The following is a 14,053-nucleotide window of genomic DNA, read 5'->3' as shown; positions in this document are numbered from 1 at the left end:
AAGATACATTGAAAATTAATAATAATGACCATCTCCCTTTATTCCTCTGAATATACAATTCAGTTGTGACGAGATATAAATTCTTCACATGTTGCAAAGATCCGACGTGAAGATACAATTTCTTTAAAAATCATTCGTCGGTATTCAGTATAATTATTTCTCGATCTAACGAACAAAGGATTGGGAGTATGGACACTAGAAGTATCAGAGAAAGGCCTGGGCAAAGGACAACACGGTGATTATGAACTATCGCATGCAAAAATGTTCCTTGTCTTTCTTCTTTAATTAATAATATACGTGATATTTGAATTCTACAGAAAAACTGGCAGTATAAGAATTAACAAATGTACTTTACGTAGCATCTAGATGCAATGTATCACCAAAGCATTCGAACGAACATCATAAAGCGTTTTATTTTACAAAATATATTATATAGTATTTTAAAAAATAGATACATACATAACATCGAAAATAAAAGATAAAAAAACGGCTCTACTAATATTTTTTGTCTTGATCAATTTATTACCGACTTATAATTTCCCGATAAATTAACTTAAATAATTAATTATTTTGAAATTAAAACCGTTTCGAATTCTTTGGCGATGCGGAATCAATCGCTAATCGATTCACTTTAATGGCTAATCGTAAATTCTTGTCATAAAAAACTGCTTGAAAGCTTAACTATCGAGTCGTATATTCTATGAATTATATAACTCAATACTTCGTAAGTACACGCTAAATGTCTCTATCATAACAAATTTTGATTCGTTACTCGTGCTTTACGCTACCGTAACCAAGTTTAAATCCAAATCACCTAAAATAAGATTCTTAAGATTTAAAAACAATGTTACAATCATTGACAGATATATTTTCTTTGTTGCAATTAAGCGAATCAACCAATCCTAACGACCAAATGAATTAAATTAGAAACACAAATCGACCCAACTATCAATAGTATCGATACTTGTTAACGATAATTATGTTGTTTTTGACTCGATTTAAACCAAGAATCCCCAGTCGTTCGATCGATCACTGCTAATCGATTATTAGATGCTTCATTTAAATTTTTGTACACAAAGAAGCAAATGAGTGTACAAGTTAAAATACGGTTCTATAAATTTTGATACAATTGGAAACATTGGTTTACAGTTCAACAAGATAAATTCTAAAGATCAATAAAGTTAATTACGATCTATGTTACCTCTAATGTTCATGAATTGACTATTACTACTTCGATCTATACAGAATGTTTCAAAATATGCGGGAAAAAGCTAAAATTTAAATTGCAAACTCTTTCAAATGAAAAGTATATTTCAAATCTGTATACGAAAAAATGTTTTTCCAAGAAAAAATCGTTTTTGACGTTACTCATATTTTGGAATATTCTGTATAATATCTCATTATTCTCATTTCGAGAAAGAAACCAACACGTACTAGATTTACGATCTAATAAGTTCCTCAAAATTTGATTCTTAAACATCGATCTTACGCTTCTATATTTCAAATTGAATGGCTGTCCTGATTTTGAAACGACCAGTAAGCACGCACGATATGTAACGATCTAAATTACAATTCTTTTCGAAAGGAATAAGCTAAATCATTGACTAACAAAAGTGTAACATTTAGTTTCTCTTACGTTCTAAAACGCGTTGACAAAACCGTGTTCAATTCTTTTGGCGGGAAATTTGAATTCTCTTTTCCTTCTTTTTTGTAACGGAAATGATCGTCAAATGTTTGTGTATAAATTTGTTTCATTGTAAAATGTTGGACAAGTTCCTGAAAATTTTAGTTCAAAAAAGTATCATTGATTCTTTGTAAGATAGGGTACTTCCGGTTTCATTATTTTAGAAAATGACGAAAACTTAAAACGTGGAAGAAATATTGAATAATTTTAGATTAATAATTTTTCAATTGCACTAAAGCATTAAATAATAATAAAAAATTATTTTTTTCATTGAAAATTATCGTATTTTATGATTGAAAATTCTTTCTTTTGAAACCGGAAATACTCCGTATTTTCCTACTCCTTATCGTCGCTTGGAGACTTTTATTCTTAAGTATGCTTCCAGTTGTTTCATAGAAAATTGTTTTTTTCTTTTTTCTTTTTTAATTATAACATTCGTTGTTTCCATCTTCTAAAGTCTCACTTTTGTTTTTCTTAGAAAATATATAAAAATCGTTTAATATTAGATCGATTGCGATACACACGCATACTTGTCGTCAAGAAGCATCGATAATCGCTTCTTATATCGATTTCTTTCATTTTATTTTTATCCAGGTGAAAAAAACTTCCATTTAAAATTCGAAGAAACTTTCGTGCAATTAGAAAAATCTTTTCTTTCCAAAATCCTCGGTCATCTGAATTTTTTGTCCGCCTTCGGATGCAATTGACTTGTTCAGTTAGAAAACCCAGAAACAAGCGGCTTTCAATTAATTTTCTCGACTTGTGGACTCTCCACGTTAAAGCTTTCATTCATTATTAGGAACAATGGACAACGGATTCTTGATTGTAGCATACTTTCACTCTTTTTGGTCTAAAAATTGAACAAAATTTTAATATAAAAAAAATTAAATTTATAATTTATTTTTAATTTTTCAATTATTTAAAGATGTTCGTATTTAACGAAAAACTTTAGTTATTTTTTATACAAAATGAAAAAACAAAGTTTTTAATATCTAAAAATTGGTGTTGTCATTTCATTAAAACATTTTTTTCATTAAGAAAAGATAGAAAATAAATAATTTAAAAAATTACAATTTATACCTATAGGTTTAAATCTGTAATAGCTGATTATTCAGAAATGGTAGAGATCCGAATTGTTTACGGACTCTATCTGAGTGTCTCTATCTGAGAATCATCGTTATTTAATAATATAGTTGCTATAGGAACGCGCTTAGCAACCTACGCGTCTTCGACTTCTATTAAAACACCATGATGAAGGATTTCATTGATTAACAAGTAACAGTGCGAGTGCTACAAAGAGACAACAACGGTCAACAAACGGTATTTATCCTAAATTCTTTTTCTAACTTGAGCCTCTATCTCGAAAGATTTACGATTAAAAAGAAAAATTACATATAATATATATGTATGTATATATAATATTGCCTAAAAATTTTGAGGCAAGGTAACTATCATTTTTAAACGATTCTAGTTAATTCCAGATGGCTAGATGATTCAGCAAATTAATATCCATTTGATTATAACGGATACTAATTATTATTAATGATTTTGTAAATCCGCGCCTCATAACTACAGGTACTTGGGGGACTCAAAAAATGGACTAAAAATTCTGATCTATCTATAAAGTATCTAAATTACTCGCTATTATTCAAATTAGCCTATTTTTCAATAAAGAAAATTTAATATCAGATATTATTGTTTGTAAATAATTATGGAAAAAAGAATGTTTTTGAAAAATTATTGAGTAGTTTTATAACTTTCTAGTGGTTTTTAAAGATCTTATAAAATGGATCTTGGTATAAATGTGTTTTCAAGGTGCATGTGCAAAATTTGAAAGGATACTCTAGCTTGAAAAGACACACCTGGTGTTGTATATTGATAAAACGTGGCTGTACGTTACTAAAAAAAGTTGGAGATTCTATAATCGACGCAAGCTGCCTACATCTATGTCGACTATCATGGTCGTGCAAACGTTCAATCGACGATAAATCATTCGATTTTTTAATAACAAAATCGTCTCATATAATACCATGTGATTTTTCATTCTTTTCTCCTCTCAGATTTTTTTTCCTCTAAATCACTAGATAATTATTGCAATTTGGTGTTTTGTTTTGTGAACGATCATTGATTGAAACACCCCTCTATGTATTGAACAAGAATATATAATCTTAACTACGATTTAATTTTTCTTTATATCTTTATGACAATTGTTTCCTCCCTTTTAAACATTTTAACAGATTTATCGATATTAGAAAACTGATTCTCTGTTATCGCTCTTACACCTACGATATTATGTAATTCTACTTTAATAACTTCGTAAAACAGCTGAACCCTACAGGGACATATCATATGATATAATTGTATAGTATTCAATATGAAAGAGATAACAGAATATCGTCTTGATCTTATTTCCTCAGGAGAACCACATTGTTTTCGTATACCTTTTTCTTTCAACTCCTTAAGACATGTGAGATTGTCTCAAATGAAAATCGAACTTCTTCTTTGTTCGTGAGGCTCTATCGCCGAATGCTCGTTGCACGCTTGAATTTTTAATACGTAAACTTTTCGTGTAAGCACGTACGAAAGCAATGCTTTCTAAGACAAATATCTTGTTCGTTAAGCACAGAATGTTACTAAAAAAATGAAAAATCATTCTATGATATTTAATTTAATAGTGTAATTCAATATTTTCTGTATTGTATATTATAATAGACAGAAATGAAGATAGAAGTAATAGATAAAAATTTTTACTCTATGTAGTGTACAATAAATTTTCGATTTTGTATCTTTCAAAAATTTAAACAAGTTATTTAAAAAATTGTAAATAAATATTATAAAGATAAATTCATTATATCGATCACATTATAAAACTAGAAACATTCTGTGCATGATTAATTGTTTCAAATCGATACTTAGCACGTACTGCCTCATTTTCAGCATCTTCCAAATTACATAATCTTGTAGATAAAATCGTATCTTTCAATCGCGTACACAGTCATACTCATACCTCGTTTCATCGCGTACGAAAGGAATAGTATAATTTTTTTACTCGAAGTTTGGCACGGAAGTGAAAGAAGACAAAATGCTGTTTCATGTTGAATTCTTCTCGTTTTTAGCGTGTTTTCTTCTCTTTGGCGAAAACGATAGTGTTAAATATTTTTTTTTATATTCAAAAGTTCTTCCCCTAAATAAAGTTGAAGTATTCGACATCATTGATAGTTGCTTATTTAATATTCTTCCTCCATGATATATTCGTCGAATTGATTTTTATTTTTTCCCCTTAATTTGTTAATACAATTTTCTTAGTCTTAACTCGTGTGATAATATTCGATTTTGTAATGTCGATTCCACAATTGACAAGTCGTTCATCTCCCTCTTATAAAGGGAATGCTTTACTCCCATTATATCTGGATGCTTAACAGATTTGCTTACATGATGTAAAATAGTTCTTCCGCAAGAAGAAATAACTTATAGCTCGTTCGTCTATTGACCACGAGCATTTAATTGAATTCTTGAACTCGCAAGATTCTTAAGGGCTTCATTCTTTTTGTTTTCATTTTTATCTTTTTTTTTTTTTTTACAGTATTCTCCGTTTTTTCTTTTCAGAAGTTGGAATTCCTTATTGTAGAAGTTGGGAATCACGGTTTATCTATGGAAAATTTAAAGATTTGAGAAGTGCACAAAATACACATAATATGTAGAAATATGGAAAATATTCAAAGAATGATATTTGTTATATTATATAATGGATGAGATAAGTGTTTTCTTGAATTTGAACACTTCAGAATTAGGATTCACTTATTTAAAATAAAATTTATTTACATAGAATCTATTATTTTATATTTATTTAATATTTCTAAAATTCTAGCTGTTTTATTATCAAACATGTTCCAATTACGTTAGAGAATCTATTGGTATTTCTAATTTGTAACTTGTAACTTCTAAAATTTCACTAATAATAATAATATCAATTGGATTGTATAAGAAGGTTCAATATGATAAATTACCCTTAGCAAAAGAGCGGAGCCTCCGGTTGGTTCCACCAGTGCGCCGCTAGGAGCATATAAAGCTCCTGATCTTGAACGGTGTAACCTGGAGGTGGTTGAGAAGGCAAAGGCGGTGGAATAGGTGGCAGCAGAGAGTAGGACGGCGGTGGTGGCGAGGGCGATTGGGACTGCGAGAAGGTGGTCGTGGTAGAGAGCGGCGTTGGCGGCGTCGTCTTGGTCATCACCGGAGGCTCTTCCTTCTCCGGAGATCAAAACGCGTAATCGAACTTGGCCAACGACCGTGTAGTCACATCATCCTAAACATACCATTTCTGTTAATATAATTGTCATTAGCAGAAATATAGAGATCGATATGATAGACAAATAAAACTTTAGATTTTGATACGAATTGTGAACGATTTTTTATTTTTGAAGTTTTATGAATTCTTTTCTTGGAGATTAGAAGGAAGATGATCATGTTCTTCCTCAATCCATTATTACGTGTATAATAATTGTATAGATCACTTAACAAATTTTATTTGTCTTATAATACTAATGACTCTAAATTGTAATGTTAAGATTTCACGAGATATTGATTCTTCAGTGGATAGCATGTAACAATATCGAGAACTTCTCGTCATCGGCAAACTATTCACGAAGTAGCAATATTGTTCAAAGATGCATAAAATGCAAACGTGTCGATACCCTCAGACAGCTCTCCATAAATTCCTCGATCGTTATTATGCCATCCTGGTTTAAATCGAACTTCTTGAACACCCTATCCAACTGCTCTCTTGCTTTCCTTTCCTCCTCGGCGTGATGTCGTCGTCCCATGAGCTCATGCACCGCAATCACCACTTCCCATAGCTCGCCCCTGGTGATGCATCCGTCGCCATTTATATCGTACAGCTTGAAGATCCATCGTAACTTCTCGTAGATACTGCCTCGTAGTAGAGTCGATAAAATGACCAGGAGATCCTGAGAAGAAAAACCGTATCGTATGTTTCAAATCTTTCTACTTCTTTTTCTCCTCCTTCGAAGATTAGGAAATTAGGAAAAAAATATAGTACAATTAATGCATTAGGAACTTTGGAGATCAAAGAAATTGAGGAATTGCACAAAAAGAAAATTAGTAAAAAATTAGATATTAAATATGCAGTATTACAAATTAAATTAAATGAAGTAGAAAAAATCCGATAATAAAAGAGAATTGTTAGAAAAAAAATTGAAATTACCCTAAAATTCATGGCACCATTGCAATTAACATCAAAGGCCTTGAACACGTAATGAGCGTAAAGACTAGAATCTGCAACGTGTATACGAATTAATATTAAGATTATTCATAATAATTAACAACAAGGCAAGACATAATTAAAACTTACTGCCATGAGGAAAGAATTTCGCATAAATATCTTTGAACAGGTCCTCGTGAACTACACCCTCGGGACATTCCTGAAAATATAATTATTATGATGGATATTATTTCAGTCGGAAAATAGGTCGTTTAATTGAATATGAAAAAAAGGAACTGGCACAGTATGTTAACTCGTTGAAGATAAAAGCTTTTATCGTCGATTATATGTTTTGCCTGAAGCAAGTTATCATATGGTGGAGATGTGGAGGAAATGAAACAGGGGAGATGCTCGTGTTTACATATTTATGAATCTAATGTATAGAGGAAGTAACAAAAATGAAAATTCCGCACACTATACCCAAGAACGTGTTGGAAGCTTACAGGTAAGTTCTCCAGATTTTCTTAATTTCATTAAAAACCCTATAATCTGCTACTTTTCCAATTCCGTAATTCTGTAATTCCTCAATTTACTAATTTCTTAGTTATTTAGTTTTTGAATTTACAAATTTAACAATGTTCTATCTTTTTCAATCATTGATTTCCTATGTTTCTAACGTCCCAAATTCCAAATTCCTTAAACTTTCTATTGTTTAATTCTCAACTTTCTCAAATACTTGATATTCGGAACTCAAAATATTATCAAATTCTTATTATAATTATATATAATAATTAACACCAAAAAATATGCATATGTAATTAATATCTTTTTTGGAAGATGTTCGGAAGAAACGACGCGGTTAACGTGCGAGGTCGATCGAACAATTCGACCGGAAGATGTTTCCTGGGACGAGGAGAGAGTCCCAAGCTTAAAGACCCTCGCCCTTCGTGTCATAGCCTCCGTATGGAAGAAAAATCCGATACTGGAGGAATTACCAACCTGTGAGGATAGAAATATGCTGATGGAAATTCTGCCTACCGATTTACCGTTCGAGTTGACTATAAGGAAGATCGACAATGAACACTATTGGGAACGTTGCTCGAGAGCTAGGTGAAAAACGTAATCGAAAGCATTGAAAACACTTCGTAAAAATTTCTTTATATTATCGTGTAGTACAAAGTTGAAATGAGAAGTATAGAGTATAAGAATAGAAAAAGTAGAGAAAATCGGAACAGTAATGAGTAACAGAGAAAATTAAGTGGTAAAGAAAATAAGGAAACATGAAACCCGAGGAAATTAAGAAATTAGAAAAACAGAAAATTTAAAAAATTCGCAATCCATAAAAGAGGCCGTCAAAAAAAGTTTATTCGCGTCCTCATAAAAGCATAAAACACGGAAGCAATCTCATAAATGGATGTTTAATTTACCGACCATGAGTAGTTTTAGCTTACTACCGGGGTAGTATATGTACTTTATACAGTATCAATTCCATTAATTTCTCTTGGCCGTTTTTCAACGAGCATTCTCTTGAAACTGTTCGCCCACTTTCTAGCATGAGAACTATCGAATTTTCATAAAGAAACTCGTTTTTGGTTTACATAAAGCGTGACCTCAAATTCAAATGCGAGAATGCTGGAGAGACTAGAATTATTTCAGATGGGGGCACAACGATTGCGCTGAACATGGCAATTCCTGGCGGCGACGTTACTGCGAAGGTGCTTTTCGTGAATATTTGGAGAATCTCGAGCCAAGTTTCTTCGAATCTCAAAAGGAAGATTGTGAAAAGATGATCGATCTTGTGCGTGATTATGTGCACACAATAGAGCTACGTTCTTTACTACCAACAAAGTAAATCTTCTTAAATAAATAAAATATAATATATTCTAAAAAAATGTAAACTTTCAATATAATAACTATTCTAAACATAAATACGAGAATGCAACAACAATCCTAAATTTAAATTGTTTAAACGTAATAATAACAATTCTAAAAATAATTTATTTATACAAAATAATTTAATTCCAAATCTAAGCTATCTCAATATAACAATAGTTATTCGAAACATAGAGGAAAAAATCCGAATCTAAAAGAAATTTACAAAAGGTAGCTACGATTAGACTTCCAAAAACTGAAATCTTTCTCCTTGAATTTGTCATATAAGCCTTCACCTTGCATAATCATTGTACATAGTATAGTACTACTTATTTGCACGAAATCTGTTCACATTCACAGGAAGGATAAGATATCTCTAAACGAAGAAGATCCGTGTCTAGCAAAGGAAGTATTCGTCCATCACATCCCGTTGGAGCTTATTCTGCCACAATTCCCTCATCTTACTGAGCTTCGCATTAATTTCGGGCTGGTTTACATGAACGATGGTTTCGAGTGGCGAGACTTCGAGTAAGTTGCTTTTCCAGGTTACAGTTTAATACTCTACTATTTCTTCAAGTCTGATTTATGTATATTAAAAGGATAAAAATAAAAATAAAGGATATCCATTGAAGACTGCTTTGGTCTTGGTCGTGGGATTAAAGCTTGCCCGAAATTGAAGAAATTTACTTTGACTAGAAGCAATTTGGATCAACCACGTGCAGCAGCTCTTCTTCAGGGTGTGCTGGAGAATGATAGTGTTAGTAGCGTCACAACGGCTTACAAAAAATTTCTATATCGTACAATTTCTCAATTCCTTGATCCTCTAATTTTCCAACATCTTATATCTCTTAATTCCCCAATCTTTTAATATCTCAAATTCTTAATTTTACAAATTTTAAGTCTCTTAATTTTTCTATTGTCTAATTTTTCCAGTTATTTAAATTCCAATTTAATTAAACTCACTCTGTTTTTTAATACTTAGTAGTCTATTTCTCTATTTCCTCAGTGTCCTATTATTCAATAACAGTCTGGAATTAAGAATGTATTTCCTATAATATTGTTTATTGATCATTCTTATAATACTGTGCTGTTAATACCAAATTCTTTTTCAATTCAGATAGAAGAATTAGACTTTTCTCATTGTAAACTGGCAGACAAAGGAGCAAAGGCAGTTGGTGAATACCTCTCGCACAGGAACTTGAAAATACTGCATTTAGCGAACAATGATATAGGACCGGAAGGAGTGGCTGGTATAATCTATGGGCTGCTAAAGGCGGAGCACACAACACTACAGCATTTGAATTTGAGGCTAAATCCTTTGCTAGACAACGGGATGTTTCATGTGTGTGCTTGTAAGTGTACAAAGTATTAAGTTACTAACTTTATCCTCTTATGAGTCAATATTTATACTGGTTACCGTATCGAAGCCATGACGGCGATTGTATCTCGTAGAACAAACACCGTGCTCGACTTCCGTCCCGTTAATCTCCATCGTGTTCCGCCCGGAAATTACACCGGATTCCTGTTTGACTTTTGCTGAATCTGCCCGAATGGACACTATCCCGTGATTTATACGTTAAATTATAGAACTTTGCAATATCGTCTCTTAAACATTTAAGATTACATTTTTGCAGAAAAATGTTGTCATAAAATTGATACATGACAATGAATTATTTATTAATTGGTAATAATTATTCCGGATGTATTTTGAAATATTTTCTCTGTGTATTCTATTTAACGGAGAAACGGACATTAAAAGATTATGGAGATAATATTTATTAATCGATAATAATTATTAGAGATAATTTTCTGAATATTCTTTTGTCCATTTCATCTAACAAAAAATTTTCTCTTCTAGTAGAAAAATATCATAGTAGAATTAATATTTAATAGAAGATATTAATAATATAAAAGATAATAATTATCATAAACAAAGTGCAACATTATTCTTTGTTCATCTTGTTTAAATGAATTAAGATTGAAATACTAATAAAAAAGAAGAAATATCGTGATTTAATATTTGAAAAGAAATTGTAAATACCATGATTAAGTTACAGAATTATTTTTAATTCATTATATGTATATATGTAGTCCCCTGTTTAGAAGTCTTTACAACTTCCTCGAAAACAAAATGATCGGATTCTAGACAAAGAACACGTGGAAATTGTATTCCGAGAGTTCATTGTCTGTGTTTGTTTTAGATCTGTTAAGAAGCGAAAGTTTGGAAGTTCTCGACGTGAGTGCTTGCGGAATAGAGGCTGCTGGAGGTGCAGCACTTGCCGAAGTATTGACTTCCGGTTCCATAAAGCTCAAAAGTTTGAATCTTAATTTGTCGAACAATGATTTTAACGAAACAAGTAAGATAAAAAAGAATAATAAAATTTTCTCTCTCTTTTCTATTTTTCTTCATATTTTCTAGAGTACGATTTCAAAAATTCTATAATTCCATAATTTAAAGTAATTTTAATTTATCTTTTACAAATTTAAAATAAGAGGTGTAACATTTTTATACCGAATACAATGAAATATAAATATAATTGGAGAAGGTGCATATAAAGAATTTAATGTGGTGTGATTTTATGTAGTTGGGGATTCATTTGAAGCAGCGTTGAGAAACGCTCCATTTGTAGTGGGATTCGAAGCTCGAATGTGCAATTTCTCCAGACAATCAGAATACTCTATCCACGAGAGTATACTCAGGTAAGGAAAAGCAATGTATTTCGGTGAACGATATTTCACAGGCTTTCCTTACTTTTCAGAAATAAACAGAGGAAAAGAAAAGAAGAAACGAAGCGGATGCTTGAAAAATCACAGAAAATCTCCATTGATTCCTTCGTTTCAGAATAAATTACCAGCAAAACATACTGAACATAAATCATATGATGGAATCAATAAAATAAAGATACGAATGACAAAATTTTTATTGAATTCAATTATACAGATTTCATAATTTAAAAATTAACAAAAAGAACGAATACAAAACAAATATATAAAAGGAGTAAGACATTCTTCCAATGTGAATTTAAAAAGAATATTTCAGAAAAGAACAAGGAAGCGTAAACCTACATAAAAGAGAGAAAATATAAAAAGAACAGAATAAAAGGTTCGTGACCTTACATGAAAATATAAAATCAAAAAAAGAAAGAATTCAAGCTTCTATTTTGCATTTCTATCCTCAAGATTCTATACTCTGTGGCGTTATTATTCACAGAAATATTAAACTCGGAACTAATTACTTAAAAGCAATTAAGGGAAGCACAAGAATCTTAATGTTGGCAAAGTAATTACCATTTTTACATAATATTCGACGATAATGTTTGCATTGCATCCGGATTTTCGGTTGTAGCTGGAGGAAGCGCGGCAAGAATAACCATCGTGATGGAGAAGGGCTAACGAAAGAGTTGGCAACAAAAGAACAGCGGAACGAGCGTGTAGCTACTTGGAGGAAGTTATGCGAGAGCCGTGAACACGGTAAATTGCGGCGAAAGTAGGCCAGAGCTAAGACTTTTTCCATTATTAAGACGAACGGATGCAGGAAAAAACAGAAGGTCCAGTTTTGTTCGTGCAATCCTAGGGATATTTCTCCGCATCGTTCTATTTCTGAAGGAAGCAGATTTAACTCCGTTGCCACTCTTTAATTTTTATATTTCAATCTTATTCTCATTTTAACAGACAAAAAAAGTTTACTTTAGAGAAATGTTTAATATAGCAAGCATATTCATGTAATAGAATGTATAGTAAACTGTCGATACAAAATTTTAGAATAAATTTATTTAATTAAAATTCCCCCTAAAAAATATTTCTAACTAAATTAAAAAAACCAAAGGTTCATATTAGATATATAACGTCACAATATTTAAAATGATTACCTGCTTTGTACGAAAATGTTTCCCATGAAATCTTACACGATATCTCTTCGAACGATCGAGCCCATAAAGTTTTATCGACTCTCTGGAGGTTAGGTTTTATAGTTCCCTCGGAATCATACCTACATATGTTCGCCAAAAACGAACATCCTCCGTTGCATCCTATAGAAAGCAACCATCCATTACGAGATTCTAACGCCAGAAATCGATTTTCATTTTTTAATATGACATTTACAACGAAAGTTCTCGTACTTCCGACAGTTTAATCGGTTTGATAAGATAGCGAATATAATGCAGGGCGTAATCTCTCGATTGATGTTATATAAATGCAATATGAAACTATGAAAATCAAAAAAATAAAAAAATTCTTTTAGCAGTATCATTAATATAACATTAAAGGATACACACTCCAAAATAAGGGTTAATATTTTAATAAAATACTATAAATAATAATTAAACAATTAATATAAATAATAATGTTAAACATAAATGTAATTATGTAAATATGTCCTGAGCGCTTAGTTTACACAATACGCGAAAGGTGTTCGTGGCCGACCTATATTTGCATTCGAGAAAGTAAATTATGGAGGTACACTTCAATTACATGGAACATTGTCACTGAATTCTATTCGCCCAGAAAATTACGTCGGACTTCACCTCATTAGAATTTCAGTCGACACGTGAACTCCAATTGGAGCGGTTAATCCAATTATGATTGAAATATAATATAATGTAAACGTCGTCAAAGATATAATAATCGTAATGCTTGTATGGTAAATAGAACAGAGGTCCAACAGTTCACGAATAGAGCTACATAGATACATCGCGAAACGAACTGAAAGAACTGAATTGAGAAGAGACTTAGTAGACCCTAGAAATTGTAGTTGGATTCTTCATTGAAGTACCACTCAACTTATAGTTCTCGTTAACCTATACTTATGGCGCCGTTCTTATTTTTATATGAGATATAGAGAACAAGTCAAAATTTGTTATTGTTTTGTAATAAGAGATAACAAATTAGGAAGAGGAAGATCTTGTTCTAATGATTTTGTAAACGAGATGAACAATTTAAAATAAAATCATATTTTTTCATCTATTTATAAGTTACTTATATAATTCTTACTTCAGATCGAGATTTCACTTGCTTTAAAATTATCATAAAAGGTAGACTTTCTTATAATGACTTCAATCACTAATAATAAATCAAATAAATGATACAAGGATATTTAAAAGCAGAGTTCAAATTCTTTTCCTTATCTCGCTTGCAGTACCTTATAACTTTACTTTGGTATAGCATTTTTAATAAAACTACTGCTCGTGAATGTGTTAAACTCATCTACTAAAATACTGTATTACACGGTAGTGATAATACATCACCTTTTATATTATATTCAGTACCGTGCAGTCGCTACA

General features: G+C 31.3%; 2 protein-coding genes across 4 annotated transcripts in view; one reads left to right on the top strand and one right to left on the bottom strand.

Annotated features, from left to right (window-relative positions):
• Positions 1 to 15: 15 nt before the first annotated feature.
• The window catches only part of LOC122570089 (Kv channel-interacting protein 1), a 28,859-nt gene continuing 14,821 nt past the window's right edge, over positions 16 to 14,053 (bottom strand). For 2 of the 3 annotated variants that reach the window (XM_043731959.1, XM_043731957.1), the window contains exons 3-7: positions 7,053 to 7,122; positions 6,906 to 6,976; positions 6,376 to 6,648; positions 5,692 to 5,987; positions 16 to 5,333 (exon numbers count right to left, since the gene is read on the bottom strand). In XM_043731959.1, coding sequence (XP_043587894.1) covers positions 5,940 to 5,987; positions 6,376 to 6,648; positions 6,906 to 6,976; positions 7,053 to 7,122 — 462 coding nt within the window. In that variant the 3' untranslated portion in view covers positions 16 to 5,333; positions 5,692 to 5,939. The remainder of the gene's footprint in view (positions 5,334 to 5,691; positions 5,988 to 6,375; positions 6,649 to 6,905; positions 6,977 to 7,052; positions 7,123 to 14,053) is intronic. The other variant, XM_043731958.1, reaches the window with a different exon arrangement.
• Positions 6,556 to 12,260, top strand: LOC122570085 (dynein regulatory complex subunit 5-like). The gene is made up of 10 exons (XM_043731952.1): positions 6,556 to 6,668; positions 7,159 to 7,407; positions 7,740 to 8,012; positions 8,559 to 8,750; positions 9,135 to 9,302; positions 9,393 to 9,531; positions 9,892 to 10,126; positions 10,976 to 11,131; positions 11,360 to 11,474; positions 11,534 to 12,260. The coding sequence occupies exons 2-10, from the start codon at positions 7,361 to 7,363 to the stop codon at positions 11,619 to 11,621; spliced, it is 1,413 nt and encodes a 470-aa protein (XP_043587887.1). The 5' UTR covers positions 6,556 to 6,668; positions 7,159 to 7,360; the 3' UTR covers positions 11,622 to 12,260.

The sequence above is a fragment of the Bombus pyrosoma genome, linkage group LG8 (genome assembly GCF_014825855.1).
Source record: "Bombus pyrosoma isolate SC7728 linkage group LG8, ASM1482585v1, whole genome shotgun sequence".
Taxonomy (NCBI): domain Eukaryota; kingdom Metazoa; phylum Arthropoda; class Insecta; order Hymenoptera; family Apidae; genus Bombus; species Bombus pyrosoma.
The sequence above is the reverse complement of the archived record's forward strand: the minus strand, read 5'-3'. Positions and strand labels throughout refer to the sequence as shown.